The 18,162-nt window shown below is 35.4% G+C and overlaps 3 protein-coding genes across 3 annotated transcripts in view; 2 read left to right on the top strand and 1 right to left on the bottom strand.

Annotated features, from left to right (window-relative positions):
- The window catches only part of GPR137B (G protein-coupled receptor 137B), a 51,918-nt gene extending 49,209 nt beyond the window's left edge, over positions 1 to 2,709 (top strand). Inside the window, exon 7 of the mRNA XM_049789005.1 lies at positions 767 to 2,709. Coding sequence (XP_049644962.1) covers positions 767 to 878 — 112 coding nt within the window. The 3' untranslated portion in view covers positions 879 to 2,709. The remainder of the gene's footprint in view (positions 1 to 766) is intronic.
- Positions 1 to 18,162, top strand: part of LGALS8 (galectin 8) — an 811,943-nt gene that overhangs the window by 511,561 nt on the left and 282,220 nt on the right. The gene's annotated exons all lie outside the window — the stretch shown is intronic.
- ERO1B (endoplasmic reticulum oxidoreductase 1 beta) overlaps positions 12,756 to 18,162 on the bottom strand; it is a 53,149-nt gene continuing 47,742 nt past the window's right edge. The window contains exons 15-16 of the mRNA XM_049789042.1: positions 17,752 to 17,885; positions 12,756 to 12,816 (exon numbers count right to left, since the gene is read on the bottom strand). Of these exons, the coding sequence (XP_049644999.1) occupies positions 12,756 to 12,816; positions 17,752 to 17,885 (195 nt within the window). The remainder of the gene's footprint in view (positions 12,817 to 17,751; positions 17,886 to 18,162) is intronic.

The following is an 18,162-nucleotide window of genomic DNA, read 5'->3' as shown; positions in this document are numbered from 1 at the left end:
TTTTGAGGCATATCCATATTGTTTTCCAGAAAGGCTGGACTAGACAGTATTCCCACCAACAGTGAATGAGGGTCCCTTTCTACCTGCACACCCACCAACACTGGTTGTTCTTGTACTTTGTGATGTGTGCCATTCTGTGTGGTGGGAGATGGTACCTCATTGTTGTTTTGATTTGCATCTCCTGGTAATTAGTGATGTGGAGTATTTTTTCATGTGCCTTTTGACCATCTGTAATTCTTCTCCGAGGAAATGTTTATTCATTTCTTCTCCCCATTTTTTGATGGGGTTAGAGTTACTTTTCTTGTTAAATTCTATTAGTACATGTATATCTTAATTATTAGCCTCTTATCAGGTACATATTGGGTGAACAGTTTCTCCTATTCTGTGAGTAGTTTTTATATTCTAGTGACTGTTTTCTTTGAAGTATAGAAGCCTCTCAGTTTAATGTAGTCCTATTTGTTTATCTTTACTTCCACTTGTCCAGCTTGGACAGTGGTGTTTCCTCCTTGAAGATGCCTTTAGTCTCAATGTCATGGAGTATTTGGCCTATTTTTCTTCTATGTTTCAGATCTGATATCAAGGTCTTTAATCCATTTTTGACTTTGCAGACTTCTAGCTGCATCATAACTTGAAGAAGCTATTTTTCAAAACTATACATTTTTACAGGGATTGCTTAAATTCTAGAAAAAAAAACTAAAATAAGCATGTTATCCAGAAAAGTATAAGATTTCCAGTCATTAATCTTTTTTCTTTTTTTCTCTTCAAGTTTTGCTCCTGACTACTACGATTGGGGATCACAAACGAATAGCTTCTTGGCTCAAGCAGGCAACTTACAAGCAGACTCAGTTTGGGATCCTGATAAAGCAAGTCAGGAGTAGCATCAGTTCCCAGGTTTCTGGACCACACTCCTCGCTGCAGTGTCAGAGGACTGAAGACAGCTGAAGTTTTGGGGCACTTTTCCTTAAGAAACAGACTGGATTTTATGTTTCAAGTATTTGATGTCATAGGACCAAGCAATAATGTAGACCGATATAGTCTTATTTTAGTACTAAAAAGCGAGCCTAGCTACCTGTTTTAGGGTCTAATTTAAACTTTAAAAAAACCGTACTTTTATAAAGATGTGTTTTATATAACTTAAATAATAATGCTAAACTATATTAGGTGTTTTTGAGGATGTTATTGAAATGCGTGTTTTAGTTTGCACAGACTTCTATGCATAATTCACTTTACAATATACAGTACATATGCCATAGTGGGTTCTTGAGGCTTTTGGAGTAAAGTATTCCTTACCTCTTCACAGATTCTCACCTTCACACTGGTAGACACTAGAAAGCCAATTGCCAACACCAGTGTTAAAGCCTAATGGAATCTCATCAGACTATCAGGGTAAAGCATCCTTAACATTCCTTAAGATTAAGATGGTTGGGCTTCAGAATCCTGAATTTTGCTCAAAATTAGGTATTCACAGGGCACTAGTCTATATATTTTAATGGTAAATTGATAATGTTAAAGATGGATAGAAATGAGCTATACTATACTAGTAAAACCAAGTCTACTGTATTAACAAATTTTACATACTTTTTCAACTCTATAAACCTCAGAGTTCAGCAAAACTGTACTCAAGATACTGAATGATCATTGTGTGCCAGTAAAAAAAAATGTTTCTCAAAAGAAGTTATCAATAGTATTTTTTAGCTAAAAATCGATATGGAATATTGTTTTCCTTGTGCTTTCTCTAATTATATTTGATAGTATTCCTTTTAATTTTAAATAGCACTGAGAGCATCCTACTAGAAATTGCTTCTTTAAAAATGGGAAAACATTTTATTTTCTGTCATGATTCTGGATCCTTGGCTACTTAAAATGAAAAGCATTTGTTATGAAATAAGAATTTCACCAATCCTAAATACTAAATACTAAAAATTCTAAATTTTTCACTGTTTCATTTCTGAAGTTGTAAAATCTGCCTCTAAAACTGTCTAATTTTCCTCCAACAGATAAGGTATCAGAGGAAGTCTGGTACCTTTCTGGGGGTAAACATTTTGCTCTGCTCAAGAAATCTAACTTCTGGGGACAGAGGGAAGGAGAGATGAAGGGACAAATGAGAAGAAACTTCCAGTGTTAAATCCTATCTATGTGATGTAACCCTTCAAATGTTCTTTATTTCCCACGGAGGTCTTTAGGATTAACTTATCTCCAGAGACATTGATTTCAAAAAGATTTTTCTACTTCTCATTATCTTAATAGTATTCCAAATTTGAGATGGATTGTGGTTGACTTTTTCATTGGTATAGGATCCTTTTTTCTTGTATAAAAATCCCATACACAAATATTGCACAAACTTTCAGTAGACAGAATTTGAAATTTGAATTTGGGAATCATTCAGCTTGCCTTAAAATATTGTAAGATATTATTCTACATAGCTTAGAGACACCGTACTGGTTGCATATCTTGGTTACTAATACAAGAATTTAAAGGGAGATTTAAATTGGTTTGAGTGGTCAAAACGTGTACAACTCTTAAATCAGTTGAGGAAGTGAAAATATTTTTAAACATGGTAAAAAGAATCACTAAAATCATGTAATTCTTATGTTCACCCTATCACATATAGACTTTGTTATTACTGACAGGAAAATAGAAATACCAAATATTAACTGATAAAACCTGTTATATTTTTTATAATAAAGCTGCTACTACTTGAACTCTTAATTAGAACTATTCTAAGTGCTTTTATTTCTTATTCTTAAAAAGTCATGCTAACACTTTTTATAATAAGTGCTAAAATAAACAGAGTAAGAAAATTCTAGTTTTTCAAATGATCTTTTATCATTTGATATGATCATTTTATCATTACTGTGTGGCTTTTTACAGGAATGAAAAGAAATGGAAATGGAATTGAAATGATCTCTAATTTCCTAATGTACTTGTGCTGCTAAATATACTAGCAAAGCTACTCCTTATGTAAAAGAGAATAGGAGAAGGCAAGAATAGTGATTACTTGTTCTGAGAGGTCCAAATGTCCTCTTTAAGGCAATATGAAATAAAAACCCCAATTATTTCAGTTAAAATTTATGGAAGCGGCAGTGTTCACTTAAGTTATATACTATTATTACATCGGATTCAACACTATAGACTACATACATGTGATTATTTCTTTGTATCTGTTGGATGTTCACATGACTGATGTTTACTTCTAGCAGTTGGCTAAGAATTTAAACTAATTTTATATAGTTTTTGTTTGTCCTTTGTTTTCATTTCTATAAAAAATCCAATAAGCTCTTGATTAAAATATCCAAACTGTGTTACACATGGCTGAGAACTGTCATCCATTTTTGATTCTTCAATACAGTACCTAGTCTGTCCTTATCCACTGGGAATATATTCCAAAACTTCAGTGGATGCCACAAAACAGGTAATTTCCAAACCCCATACATAGGCTGCTTCTTTTTTGTACATACCTTTGTGTGATCAAGTTTAATCCATAGTTAGGCACATTAATAATTAATGATAACAGGGGCCGGAGATATAGCATGGAGGTAAGGCTTTTGCCTCTCATGCAGCAGGTCAGTGGTTCGAATCCTGGCATCTCATATGGTCCCCTGAGCCTGCCAGGAGCGATTTCTGAGTGTAGAGCCAGAAGTAACCCCTGAGCACTGCTGGTTGTGACCCAAAAACAAAAAACAGACAAACGAACAAAAAAAACTAATTATAACAAACTAGGAGAGTTATAACAATAAGCTATAGTGGGAGGTACGTGAATATGGTTTCACATATTTTACTATACTGTTTTTCACCATGTTTTTTTATTTTATCTTGGGCCACACCTGACAATGCTTAGGGGTTACTCCTGGCTTTGCACTCAGGAATCACTCCTGGTAGGCTCAGGGTTATAAGAACACCAGAAGAACAACACTCTGAATTGATCTGAAAACTCAGGTGGCTGCTTAGAGACAGCAGAGATATTCTGGACAAATGATGATTCACATCTAGGTATGTCAGTGCCAGATGTCATCACACTACTTAGAATGGTGCACAATGTAAGACCTGCTAACTACTTCTAGAATTTTTCATTTAATACTTTTATATCATTGTTGGCCAAAACCAGTAAGCCAGTAAATAACATGGATCGGGGGTGGTTTTATATAGATGGTCACAGTTATGAGAATTCCGTCTTGAATGTATGAAGCACATTTTAGTAATTATGTAGGTTATCATGTTTTGCTGCTTAGATTAGACACTCATTCTTTTTCCTTTCACCAAAATCCAAGTGAACTATTTTGTTGGCCTTGAACATATAACCTCTATTAAGTATAAGCATAAACCCAACAAAAATGAGAAATGCTTTGAGAATAGTTCTTTTATATTTACACAAAGGATATTACTAGAATATGTTTCTTTGGTGGTGGTGTTGGGGTTGAGCCACCCCCAATTGTGCTCAGGGCTTACTCCTGGCTCAGGGATCTCTCCTGGAGGTGCTCAAAAAACTGTATGAAGTATTGTCAATCAATCCAGGTTTGATCAAATTCAAGACCAGAGCCTTAACCCCTGTACTACATTATCTCTTTAGTCCCTAAAATAAGTTTTCTAGAAGATGAATTTATAACTAAATGGGTCTAAGTATTTGACACTTCAAGATATCCAATTATGACAAAACTTTAACATCTTGCTTCCACTTTAAATTACTGCATAAAGAAGAGACGAGTTCTAATCAGAGACATGCTTGAAATGCATTTCCACTTTTTATCATTTTAAAGAAATGTGGGCCTGGAGAGATAGCACAGAGGCGTTTGCCTTGCAAGCAGCCGATCCAGGACCAAAGGTGGTTGGTTCGAATCCTGGTGTCCCATATGGTCCCCCGTGCCTGCCAGGAGCTATTTCTGAGCAGACAGCTAGGAGTAACCCCTGAGCATCGCCGGGTGTGGCCAAAAAAAAAAAAAAAAAAAAAAAAAAAAAGAAATGTATATAGTATTGGCTTGTTTTAATGCTTCTTAACATTTCTCATGGTCTGGATCAGGGCTATTTATTTCAACTTTTCACCCAAGAAATGTTAACAGACTGCCAGAAACACCTCCAATTTTTACATGGTGGTTTCTGAGTTTTTGGTTTTGTATGGTTGTAAACCATTCATTATTGCCAATCATTTTTGAGGCTCCTCGGTTTCATTTACACGATCCCATATGGAGTCATGACCCAGAGTTTAAACTATAGTTTAGACCGAGCTACTAAAAAGGATTAAAGATTGAAAAGGGGAACTGTCATCAGGGTAAAGATAAAGTGAAAGAATACTAAAAAGGGAAAAACTGAGGCCAAAGGAATGAATTCAAGGTCTCTCAAGTGCTATTATATCCCAGATAAAATAGATAGGTACGTATCTGTGGGTCCTGTTGATGGATTTTTAGCAATTTGATTTTTTGGGGGGTCACACCCGGCAGCGCTCAGGAGTTACTCCTAGCTCTATGCTAGGAAATTTCTTCTGGTAGGCTCGGGGAATCATGTGGGATGCCAGGATTCGAACCACCATCCTTCTGTATGCAAGGCAAACTCCTTACCTCCATACTATCTCTCCAGCCCCTGGGTTTTAGCAATTTGGAAAGCCTTTGCACTCAAGGGTCAGAATATGTATAAAGCAATGAATGTTTCCCTATTCCCAACCCGATCTTTGTTGACTCTGGCTATACTGGTGGGTTCACTCATTGTGTACTCTGCTTGGGATTCAGAATCCTCAGATCCAAATCAACAGCTCCCATGACACTCTAGGTCCCTCCAAATCTGGATTCCTTAGACCTATGCCTGAATTGTCTTAGGATCTATATTTTATATCCCATTCCCTCTCCAAAATTAATTATACCTGCTAACTTGAATTCTTTAGCTTTCATATCTGGTCTGCCTTTTGGACCCTAAGTGCCCTATCACTCAATATGATTGACACCATATGCCTCTGAACTTTAACCCAGACAAAACTTGTTTTTCATTCCATGAAATTTAGTCTCTTTGCCATTTCTAGTCATGGTATTCGTTGAAAATAATTATTATTAAAATATATTATTTGAGATAAGCAGAATGCTTCCACGGTTTGTTCAATTTGCTACTAAATGTCTTTGGTGAATTCACTTCTTTAGAGTTTGGGCATTAGGTTTCTAAACTTAAAAATCCGGTCAAAGGGAACACTCACCTGTCAAAGGGAGGTATATTCCATAAACTAAATCCACATGAAAATTATGTCATAAAACTGAGTGATAAAGACTCATTGTTTTGATCAATGGGGCATTAGTTTAAGATGATTTTAATTTCTCTTAATCTGAAAACATGATGGTACATTGTCTGGTGCAATTGGTGCATTCTTACTATTATCTAAGTAAAACCAATTGGGGAACAGAATGCTTGTTACAAGAACATGTTTATTTAATTGATGACTAACTCCAACAGTAACTAATCATATGCTATTTTGGAGAATTAAAAAAATTATTTTGGGAATTTTGGAGAATATTTTTAAAGGCAAATGCTTTAAAAGTATTTACAATTGGGGCCGAAGAGATAGCATGCAGGTAAGGTGTTTGCCTTTCATGCAGAAGGATGGTGGTTCTAATTCCGGCATCCCATATGGCCCCCTGTGCCTGCCAGGTGCGATTTCTGAGCCTAGAGCCAAGAGTAACCCCTGAGCACTGCCAGGTGTGACCCAAAAAACAAAAAACAAAAAACAAACAAAAAAAAAGTATTTACAATTGCATAATAATATCTATTGCATAATAATTTGAGTTTTGATTTCTTATGAATCTTTGGCAGATATCTGTTATTCATGATAGTATAAAAATAAGGATTTTATAGCAAGATGATTCTCAAATCATTCTTAGAGTTTGAGTGTTAAAACAGAAGCACTCTGATGAAACTGTATGTGGGCCTTCTATGAAGTCCATAAGCACCTCTGGGTGTGACTCCCTGCCCTAAACTCCAAACAAAATAAGTGATAAAGTAAGTGGTTAAAGTGCAACCAATGGGAGAAATACTTGAGTTAGTCAGGACTTTTAAAGATCATATGGAATAGGGGTGGTGGAACGAGGAAGCAGAGAGTGAATGGAGATCAATACACAAGATAATAAAGTGTAAATCTGGTAAATAATATGTAATGGCGTAAGAGTAAAGAAACCAATTAAAACTATTAAGAGCAAAATACATAGTTTTAGATATAAATATAGCAATTCAAACTTGTAGGAAAAGAGAAATTGTTCAATAAATGGTACTGGAACAACTAATATGTGGGTTTAAAGTAATTGGATTTAAAACATAAAGTAATCAAAACTGATATTCAAATAAAAACCATAAAAGTTACAGAAGGAAATACTTTACCAAATGGTAGAAAGACATAAAGTCTAGAAATCACTTCAAATTAATAAATTAGACTGTATTAAAAATATAGGGCCATAGTAGAAAACCTGTCTCGAGTACAAGTGTGGGTGGGTGGGAGGAGGGAGATCTGGGAAATTGGTCGTGGGAATCTTGACTGGTGAAGGGGGGTGTTCTTTACATGACTGTAATCATACAACTGCAATCATGTTTGTAATCACGATGTTTAAATAAAGATAATTTAACAATAAAAACCCCCTATTTCAAAAAAATATGGGGCTGGAGAGATAGCATGGAGGTAGGGCGTTTGCCTTGCATGCAGGAGAGTGTTGGTTCGAATCCCAGCATCCCATATGGTTCCCCAAGCCTGCCAGGAGCAATTTCTGAGTGTAGAGCCAGAAGTAAGCCCTGAGCGCTGCCGGGTGTGACCCCAAAACCAAAAATATGCTTGACGTGGCAGGAGAGATAGTATGGGAGTTAAGGAACTTGCCTTGCATATAGCCAACCCTCTTTAGATTCCTGGCACTCACTATGGTCTGCAAGTACTGTCACAGAGCGAGAAGTAAGGCAAATAATCCCTGAGAAGTCCTGGGTATGACCAATACTCTACATCTCGGGGCAATCTTCTCTGTCTCGCCTCTCTTTCCCCTAATCTCTCCCTCCCTCTCTCACTCAGTCCCTCCCTCCCTCCCTCTCTCTCTCTCTCTCTCTCTCTCTCTCTCTCTCTCTCTCTCTCTCTCTCTTTCTCTCTCTCTCATACACACACACACACACACACACACACACACACACCAAACCTCTAAAAAAGAAAAAAGTTTTCCTTTCAAAATCATATGCAAAATCAAAACGCATGACTTTCACATGAATTGAAAAACATTCACAGGGGCTGGAGAGATAGCATGGAGGTAGGACATTTGCCTGGCATGCTTTTTTTTTTTTTTTACAAAGAACTGAGACTCCTTATTAGAGATTCAAAAGAGATGAACAATAGGAACATGAGCAAAAGATATGAACACTAAAAAGAAATACAAATGGCTTAAACATTTTAAAATGTAAGATGACTTCACCTGTGTTGAGTAAAATACAAACAAAAGTACTGATAACTTTCCACAGGTTGACAACTTTTAAGTAACATCTCTGTTGGTAAGGTGATAAACAGGCACTGTCTCAAAGTGCAGGTGATGTGTGAATTGGTATCCATACCTCTAATTGAGTAAATACTTAATTATCTTTCAAAATAACAAAACATATATAGGTCTTTGTCGAAAAATTCCATCTGGGCAATTTATCATTATTAAAGTTTGGGCTAATTAAAAAATTTAGTGATAAGGGTCTCGGGTGCATTGGTGAGATTAAGAAAGTCCAGAACTAAACATCTCAGCCAGAGTCAACAATGATGAAATCATGAGATCCAAACTTTTAACAACCAAAATTAAAAACGGATCTGTTAGAAATGGCAGGCTGGGGTGGAGTGGTGGTGGTATGGGATGGACTCTGGAAACATTGGTGGGGGGAGGTTGACCCTGATGGTGGGATTGGTCTTGAAACATTGTATGACTAAAATTAACTTTGTAAATAATTTAAAATTTTAAGTAAATAACTTTGTAAACAGTTGTTTAAATAAATTAAAAAAGAAATAAGACAAAAAATTTAATGACATAAAAAAACTTTAAGGGGCCACTTAGTACAGGGGGGCAGGGCACTTGCCTAGCATGTGGTTAACTCGAATTTGGTCCCTGGTACCCCTCAGGAGTGTTCTGTAAACAATATTTATATGTATATATGTTAAAAAAAATTCGGTATATGATGCCACACGGTAAAAATAAAAAATAAGAGCTTACAGCTGTATTCATTCGGGTATGTATAAAATATGGGTGGTAACATAAAATGAAGAATATTTATGAGACAGTGGAGTGATCCCTGTGCTGGGTGGGGACTTATGTAAGGACAGAAGGAAGATACCCTACTGCACATTTTTTATATTTTTGTTTTTATATTTTGTGAATGTTACATATCATTAAATATATTTAATAAAAAGTCGTATGACTCAATATAAATAAAAAACATGGAAGTCCTTATTTTCAAGTTGAATGATAATAGGTTAACTTGTGAAATAAATATACCAAGTTTTTCGGTTTTTTTTTTTGTTTTGTTTTTTGGGTCACACCTGGTAGTGCTCAGGGGTTACTCCTGGCTCCATGCTCAGAAATCACTCCTGGCAGGCTCGGGGGACCATATGGGATGCCGGGATTTGAACCAATGACCTTCTGCATAAAAGGCAAACGTCTTACCTCCATGCTATATCTCTCCAGCCCAAATATACCAAGTTTTAAGCAGAAGATCTGGAGTCAGTATTTCTGGTTTCAAATCCTAGCCCTATAAATAAGAATTTGTGACTATGAACAAGTTACTTAGCTTCTGCTGTCTTCAGTTTTCTTATTTATAAAACAAATAAGTGTAACTGAGTACTTTATGTGAATATTAATAATGTATGCACAATTCTTAATATTGTATATATAATATATACTAATATATAGTGTCTAAAATAGAAAATTATAATCAAATCTTACAAAAGGAACATTTGAAAGGGGGAAGTATTTACAAAGAAGAAAGAGATATTGCAGAAACATTTTCTTTAATTCAACTTCTCAAATCTGGTGAGTACAACAGCAAATTATTTGGAATTCTGTTCAGTATCAGAGATACACCTGTAGATGTTATTTAGAGTATACATAAGTTTGTGTGTGTCTGTGTTGTTTTACCGAATTATTTCCATAATATGATGCACTCAGTCTGTATATTTTGGTGAATAGCTATGGTTTCTGTAGGTACTTCAGTCTGTAAACTGTGGAGAGGTTTACTGTGAACTGTTTCCAAATTTCCAGCCGAAGGCAGTGCTGATGAAGATCAAAATAGCTGTCCTTATTTACAATGGCACCTAGGTAAAGTTAGAAGATATGGCACAGTGTTTCATATATGTAACTGTCACACTCATTACAAAGTAATGGATAATTCACAATTGAAAGATGTCAAAAACATTTGATTAGTACATTTCAGAAGAAATTTTCCTATTGTTTCGCCCTCTTTGTTAACCTAACAATCAACACAGGAAAAAAAATGTACATTTAGCCAATTTTAATATATAGCATTTCTAAATTACATAGATGCCACTTGAGAAAAAATAAATCATGCTCTTGAAGGAATATCTTCCTTTGCTCACTTTCATTATTTTCATCAGCTGGTACAATCGTTTCTGTCAGTTATATTATCAAGTGCTGGATTTTTAAATTAGGTGATGAGATACAGACAAAATGTCAAGACATATTACAACCCAAACATTTTCACAATGTAATAATTACCCCTAAAATCACTCTCTAACAAAAAGTATGTGAAGTGGAAAAATAGTTTATATCACAAAGACTATAAAACATCACCAGGCTCAAAAACAACATCCCTACAGTTTATGCAATCTTTTAAGTTATACACACATATACATGAAAATGTAGGCTACCATTCACAATTTATGATAAAATAAAGTCCAATTTTAACTTAAGTATATTTCATTTATTTTCTTGGTAGAAAAATTAAAACCCTGAATTTTATACTAGACCCCTTTAATTTCCCAGAAATTCAAATATACATTTTCCCCTTAAGCTTGAAATAAATTACAGCAAAGCAATAAATGGAAAGATCAAGCCTTTTCTCTAATCCAAGAGCTTTTATCTTTAAAACTAAGTGATGAAGTAGGCTTATCAATAAAGATTTTTAACTTATTGTAAAAACAAAGTGCAAGTATTTCACATTTTTTAAGCTTTGAACACAAAGAATAATTCCTACTAGTAAGATTATTCCCTTACTGGGCAATTTTATAGTAATGTTCCACCTTCCTTACATATAACCTTTGCATCTCTAAAAATGAAAAGTGAAGAAGGCTAACATTAAGCCAGCTTTTCTATTCAATGTAACAAAACAACACTGTAATTAGTAACAAGATGTCCCTGGGTTTTGAAAATATAGATATAAGTTAAGAAAATAGTAATATCATACTACTTTCTCCAATCATATCCTTCTCCATAGGGTGATTACATTTTTTAAAAGATGGGTGAACCAACTAAATGAAACTTCAAATACGTCACCAAATCATTGATGAATACATTTCAAACTTTGACAAGGATAAGACAAGGGTTTAAGAGCACTTATTCATAGGGATAAACTAATACCCGCATTACTAATACAGAGACACATTCTTCTAAATTACTCATATTCTATCTACCAACATCTTTATAAGAATACTTTAAATATTAAGTACATTTAAATCCAGGTTTAGAAGATAATTGTCTAGGACTAATGAGTTATCTATTGATACTACGTGGTCACATGAAATATCATTTATCTATAAAGAACTAAAATGAAAGCTTAAAGAAGACTTAAACTCTCTAAAGAAGTATATATTACAAAAAAAATCAGAGAGAGGATTGCATAGATTGTATTATAAAATAAAATTCTTTAAGAACACTAAAATGATAAATTTTGTGTGCATGTTTTAGTTGGCATAATAAATACACATAATACCAACAAAATGTTATCAAGATGAAAACAAATATTTATGCTATTTTTTTCTTAAATGGAAATTTCTAGAATTAAAGTAGGGACAGAAAAATAGAAAATGGGAAAAAAAATCCCACAAGATCAATAACTGATATACAGGATTTAATAAGGAATCTTGATATTAGCTAACTTTCCACACATAAAATATGGTTGGGCATTTTAGGGGACTGTACTCATTTATATTAACACATCAGATCCTACACACAAAAAAACAAAGTAACAATAACATAGCAGCAAAATTTCAAGACCTAAAATTAAAAAAGAAAAGCAATGAAAGTCCTGGAGATGCTTATATAATTTGTAAGAAAGTTATGCATTGAAAGGGCCAATCACCACTGAGTTTTGTGCTAGAAAAGATGACACACATAGAACTAGGGTGGGCTAAAAAACTTCGATAAGTTTGTATCACTGACACTACCTTAAGAAACATTTTTCCTTAACTCTCCTTTCCCAGATTAGACAATAAAGAGTGTTATATTATGAAAACATACAGTCATTTAAGTTAATTGGAAATAGTAAATAAAAGGATAAGAACAAAACTAGTTCTAAACATATACAACAGCAGAATATTCAACAGATGAAAACATGAATTTAAACAATCAATATAACTTACAAGTTTTAAAAGTATATACTTCATTTATAAATAGATCTAATTTATAATCTACTAAAACCCATAAATATTCAAGTGAACATTTAGCTTTTCTTTCAGATTGAATTCTTGACGTCCTTGAAGATTAGTCTCCTTCTGAATGTCCAAGACTAAAATGCTTCACACAGTCACTTTACGTCTCTAACTAGAGCTTTTGTTACCTACTCTGTTGTAATAAGACTTTAAAATTCTGTAATTCTCTTATACTTGTAGAAAGCCTATGGAGGAAAAAAGAAGTAGTTTAGTATATCTAATTTGATACGTATGTATTTCAAATTATTGACAGGTAAATGGGCTCTAATGTTAAGGCAAAATTCAAAGCAAATAAGTAATTTTCAATGTTGGAATTTCTATTTTACATGAACATACTATTAAAGACTAACACAACACAATGGTTCTGTAGTATGGACTTAGAAGGGGAAAGGGAAGACAGTCACAACAGTGTCTAGATTAATGGCAGGTAAAGGGATATGAGTGCTTCTTTGGAAAAAGGAATCTCAAATATTTGGTCTTATAATCATTTTGTACATTTCTTTTCAGTGGCCAGTCCTTTTTTGTTGTCCCACAAATACACTAACTTGTCTTATATTATTAGTTGCAAGAGACCAAAGATTGTTTGGCTACTGCGGAATCCGTACACCCTAACTATTCAATGGTGATTTACTTTATTGAATAAAGAATTATTGAATTATGAATAAAATATATCTAAATCTAGCTAGGCCTAGATAAAAAATTCTGGGATAGGAACCACAGAAACTAATTCTATACGCTCAATTATTTTTATGTGTCAATTCCAGATTGATAAAAACATGTTTATCATTCTCTAAGTTAGAACAGTATAGTATAATACAGAATTAAGCTCCTTTATTTAATTTATATTGTTTTTTGGACCACACATGGACTCTAGCACTATGCACTCTATGGCTCAGAAATATTTTCTTTAAACTCTCACAAGTTCTAGATCTAGTAGAAAATTATCCCTTTGTTGTGAGGTTTTTTTTTGGTCACACCTGGCAGTGTTCAGAGGTTACTCCTGGCTTGGTGCTCTGGGTTCTTCCTGCTGGTGCTCAAGGCTTCATATATGGTGCTAGAGTTACAACCCAGGCTTCCTGCATATGCATGTGCTCAGCACATTGAGCTCTCTCTTCAATACCCCCCAAATGATTTCTTATTCTAGTCCTCAAAACATTAAATAACTCAAATAGTTTTTATAGAAAAGAGAATATGATAATTAATGAATATAAGGCCATGTAGCTCAAAGTACTGTTTTAAATTTGCGGGGGTGGGAGGAAGCTAAAACCAATAGAAAGTCAGGGTTTACTCCAGGATCTGCAGTCAGAGATCAATTCTGGTGGGCTCAGGTGACCTTAGGGCTTCAAAGATTGAAACCAGTGCCCTATACTGTAGCTCCAGCCCTTGTTTAATATTAAAAAAAAATTAAAATACATATAAAACTACAGTAAAGATATCAAGACCCATAATTAGAGAAAAGAGAATAAATTACAAAGAACAGTATTTCCCAAACTGGGTGTTATTGACCCCTGGAACAATTTAGAGGCAATGGTAATAGTCTTGGGCAAAGTGAAGAGTGCCATTTGTTCACTAACAGAGGTAAATCTCCAGGGGTCACTAAGTGGGGTTTGTTGTTGTTTTCATTAAGAACAGGGTGGTAGGAGCGGAGAGATAGCATGGAGGTAAGGCGTTTGCCTTTCATGCAGAAGGTCATCGGTTTGAATCCTAGTGTCCCATATGGTCCCCCATGCCTACCAGGAGCAATTTCTGAGCATGGAGCCAGGAATAACCCCTGAGCACTGCTGGGTGTGACCCAAAAACCACAAAAAAAAAAAAATAAATAAAAATAAAAGAACAGGGTGGTAGGCCAAATATATCTGAGCACTCTGGAGCAGATGCTCAAAATGAAGAAAACATTTAAACTTATTTTGAGAAGTCAAAAGTTACTATATATAAATTAACTAAAAGTATTTATATATCTCCTCTTACCTAGGAAGCAAAACCTAAACAGTATAAGGAACCATTATGGGATAATGTGAAAAAATATGTTCTACATAAAATAGTTTCCCAAGATATACCGTATCTTCTATGTTTTCTATTATGATCTTAAGATAACTTTATTTTTATTTATTAATTTTGGGCCCACAGTGCTTAAAAGCCCCTAAGGCTACACCTGATGAAATGGACATGCAGTGTGTCCATGTATCAGTAACTGAATTTGGTACTTTGAGCATATCAGGTAGGTATATATTGTAAACAAGCTCTGTGAACTAGTTTGTAAACTAACTCCCTGGTCTGAGATGAATTATTTTAAAAGAGCTTTAAAAGTCATTTCAGTTGTTGTTTCCGTACTATGTTTCTTTATATACCACACATGAGGCAGATCGTAAATACCCGAAGGAAACAGAAACAGAGAAGTGGCTTTTAGTCAGAAGCATATTACTGAAGGGTGTGAGTCTGGGTGGGGTATGAAAAGGAGGGGCACTATGCCAATGTTGAAGGGAAGTTGACACCCTAGTGGAGGCTGTAATGTTGGAAAGTTTTATGCTTGACACTGACAATCAATTTTGTAAATCACAATGCATAAAATAAAAATTTTTTTTTTTTTTTGGTTTTTGGGCCACACCCGTTTGACGCTCAGGGGTTACTCCTGGCTATGTGCTCAGAAATCGCCCCTGGCTTGGGAGGACCATATGGGACGCCGGGGGATCGAACCGCGGTCCATTCCTTGGCTAACGCTTGTAAGGCAGACACCTTACCTCTAGTGCCACCTTCCCGGCCCCAAATAAATTGTTTTAAAAGCAGTTTAGTAAATTTCTTTTCTGTGAAGAAAAGGGAATTATAGATTTATTTGTGTGACCATACCATCCTGAGTGTCATTATTCTTGAGAAGGAAAGTTTTTTCCCATTCTGTTTAGTCAGAGGAGAAAGAAACTTTCAGTCTCAGAAAAATAGGATTTTATATGTAGTAGTGCCAGAGATCAAACCCAGATTCTCGTGGGCTCCTACTGCTAAGTAACATCACTAGCCCAGAAAGTTTTTAAGTTCTAAATATTGAGAGCACAAAGTACGCAAAACAACCACTGCGAACTGTCATTCCCACTACCTCAGAATTCAGGAAATACATATTTTTAAAGTCACATATGTGCTTAGGAGGTACTTTCAATTTAGTGCCAGGGATCAAATCTGGGGTTCTTGCATGCAAAGCATACAATCTGGCCCTCTGAGCTATCTCTCCAGTTCCATGAACATTCTGTAGGAGATTCAGAGCAGACGTTTGGTCTTTTTTTTTTTTTTTTTTTTTTGGTTTTTGGGCCACACCCGGTGACCACCACACCTCAGTGACTACCACATCAGGGGTTACTCCTGGTAGTATGTTCAGAAATTGCTTCTGGCTTGGGGACCATATGGGACGCTGGGGGATCGAATCTGTCCTAGGCTAGTGCAGGCAAGGCAGACGCCTTACTGCTTGCACCACTGCTCCGGCCCCTCAAGTTAATTTTTTATGGATCTAAAATAAATAGTTTTAAAATGCTATTTAAGTTTCACTGTAAATAATTACAATTTAATTCCGTTTCTCCTAGTTAGCCCCATAAGTGAGAAGAGTCAATGTCATTTGATGTCTATGGTATATTAGAAATCTCAGTCTGGGGCCGGAGAGATAGCATGGAGGTAAGGCGTTTGCCTTTCATACAGGAGGTCATCAGTTCGAATTCCGGGGTCCCATATGGTCCCCCGTGCCTACCAGGAGCAATTTCTGAGCTTGGAGCCAGGAATAACCCCTGAGCACTGCTGGGTGTGACCCAAAACCACAAAAAAAAAAAAAAAAAAAAAAAAAGAAATCTCAGCCTACAATATCATATCTAAATAATTGGGGGAAAGGGAAAATTCTTGTTATTGACATGAAGTGACAAACTATTTTTAATTTAAGGGTTTTTTTTTTTTGGCTTTTGGGCCACACCCCATGACTACCACACCAGGGGTTACTAGTGGCTATACGCTCAGAAATCGCTCCTGGCTTGGGGGACCATATGGGACACCAGGGGATGAAACCTCGGTCCGTCCTAGGCTAGTGTGGACAAGGCAGACGCCTTACCATTTATGCCACCAATCCGGCCCCTTAAGTGGTCTTTTTTTTTTTTAACTTAACAATGCATGTTAAGAAAATATAAAAAAGTAACTTGTTAATTGGGAGTTATATTTTTGTTTTTAGTGAGGAATGGTTTGGGTACCACTAGGTGGTGCTCAGAGCTTATTTCTAGTTCTGTGTTCAATGATCACTCCTGGTGGTATTGCTGGACCATTAGCAGTGGAGGGATCAAACTGGAGTCAGCAACACGCAAACCCCAAACTCTTTCTATGGTCAGAATCCTTTATTAAAAGAAATTCTCTTTGACTTGTCTTTGCCTTTTTCTTTTAGAACACAGTAATGTTTCCTCCAATTTCTCTTCCTCATTTTATAGTTTGATGTTATTACATGAGCTAGGTAAATTTAAATTATTTTTAAACCAATTGTTTTTTTTTTTTTTTTTTGGTTTTTGGGTCACACCCGGCAGTGCTCAGGGGTTACTCCTGGCTCTATGCTCAGAAATAGCTCCTGGCAGGCACGGGGGACCATATGGGACACCGAGATTTGAACCATGGACCTTCTGCATGAAAGGCAAACGCCTTACCTCCATGCTATCTCTCCGGCCCCTAAACCATTTGTATAAAAAGAGGAACTACTGTATTAAAGAAAAAAAATATATGGTGTTAAAAACTAGCATATACAGAAAAAAATAGCATTAGAATGAACCAAAGGAAAGAATAACTCCTCTACTTAAGAAATTAAGAGCAGCTGAAAATGGTCAATATCATTTTTATTTTTATCACCTTCTTAACCAAACTCTTTGTATTACTAAGATTATGCTTAAATATGTTATAGATAATAAAAGCACTTATTGGGAGAATAGTCTTCCTACAAAATGAAAACGATAAACTCAAAAATACTAGTAATCTATTATAATTTTCCTATAACATAGAGAAACTGACTATAAGGTCACTCATATGAGTACAGATATCCTCTCTATCAAAAAACCTCTTTGTAGTTTGCTGAAACTAGTAAATCAATCAAAAGTCTTCATTTAGAAAACAGTTCTTACCTTCCAAAAGCATTTAAAAGAGCAACTATTTCCTGCCGAGTGAGTTGGAAGCCTTTAGATGGGCTGTGTTCTGGAAGCTTCTGTATTTCTTTTTCAGAAAATAGTATTTTCAGGGCAGTTCCTAAGCCCTGAGTCTAAGGAAAACAGCAATAAACTTACAATTAAACTTACATAGTAACTGTTATAAAGGTTTAACATCTGCAATCATTGTGATGAAAATTAGGACAATTTCCTCTTTTCTTTCTGAGGAGCCCCTCCCAAGCTATATTCAAGAAGGAGTCCACCCCATCCACTGGCAGTTCAGTCTAGACCTGAGTCAGGACTGCCCCACAAGAGTCACAATCAGAAATGCTGGAGACTTCCAGGTAACTCAGAGGACTATCTAGGATTTAACAGGGGTGGAGACATGCA

Source organism: Suncus etruscus, chromosome 15 (assembly GCF_024139225.1).
Source record: "Suncus etruscus isolate mSunEtr1 chromosome 15, mSunEtr1.pri.cur, whole genome shotgun sequence".
NCBI lineage: Eukaryota > Metazoa > Chordata > Mammalia > Eulipotyphla > Soricidae > Suncus > Suncus etruscus.
The sequence above is the reverse complement of the archived record's forward strand: the minus strand, read 5'-3'. Positions and strand labels throughout refer to the sequence as shown.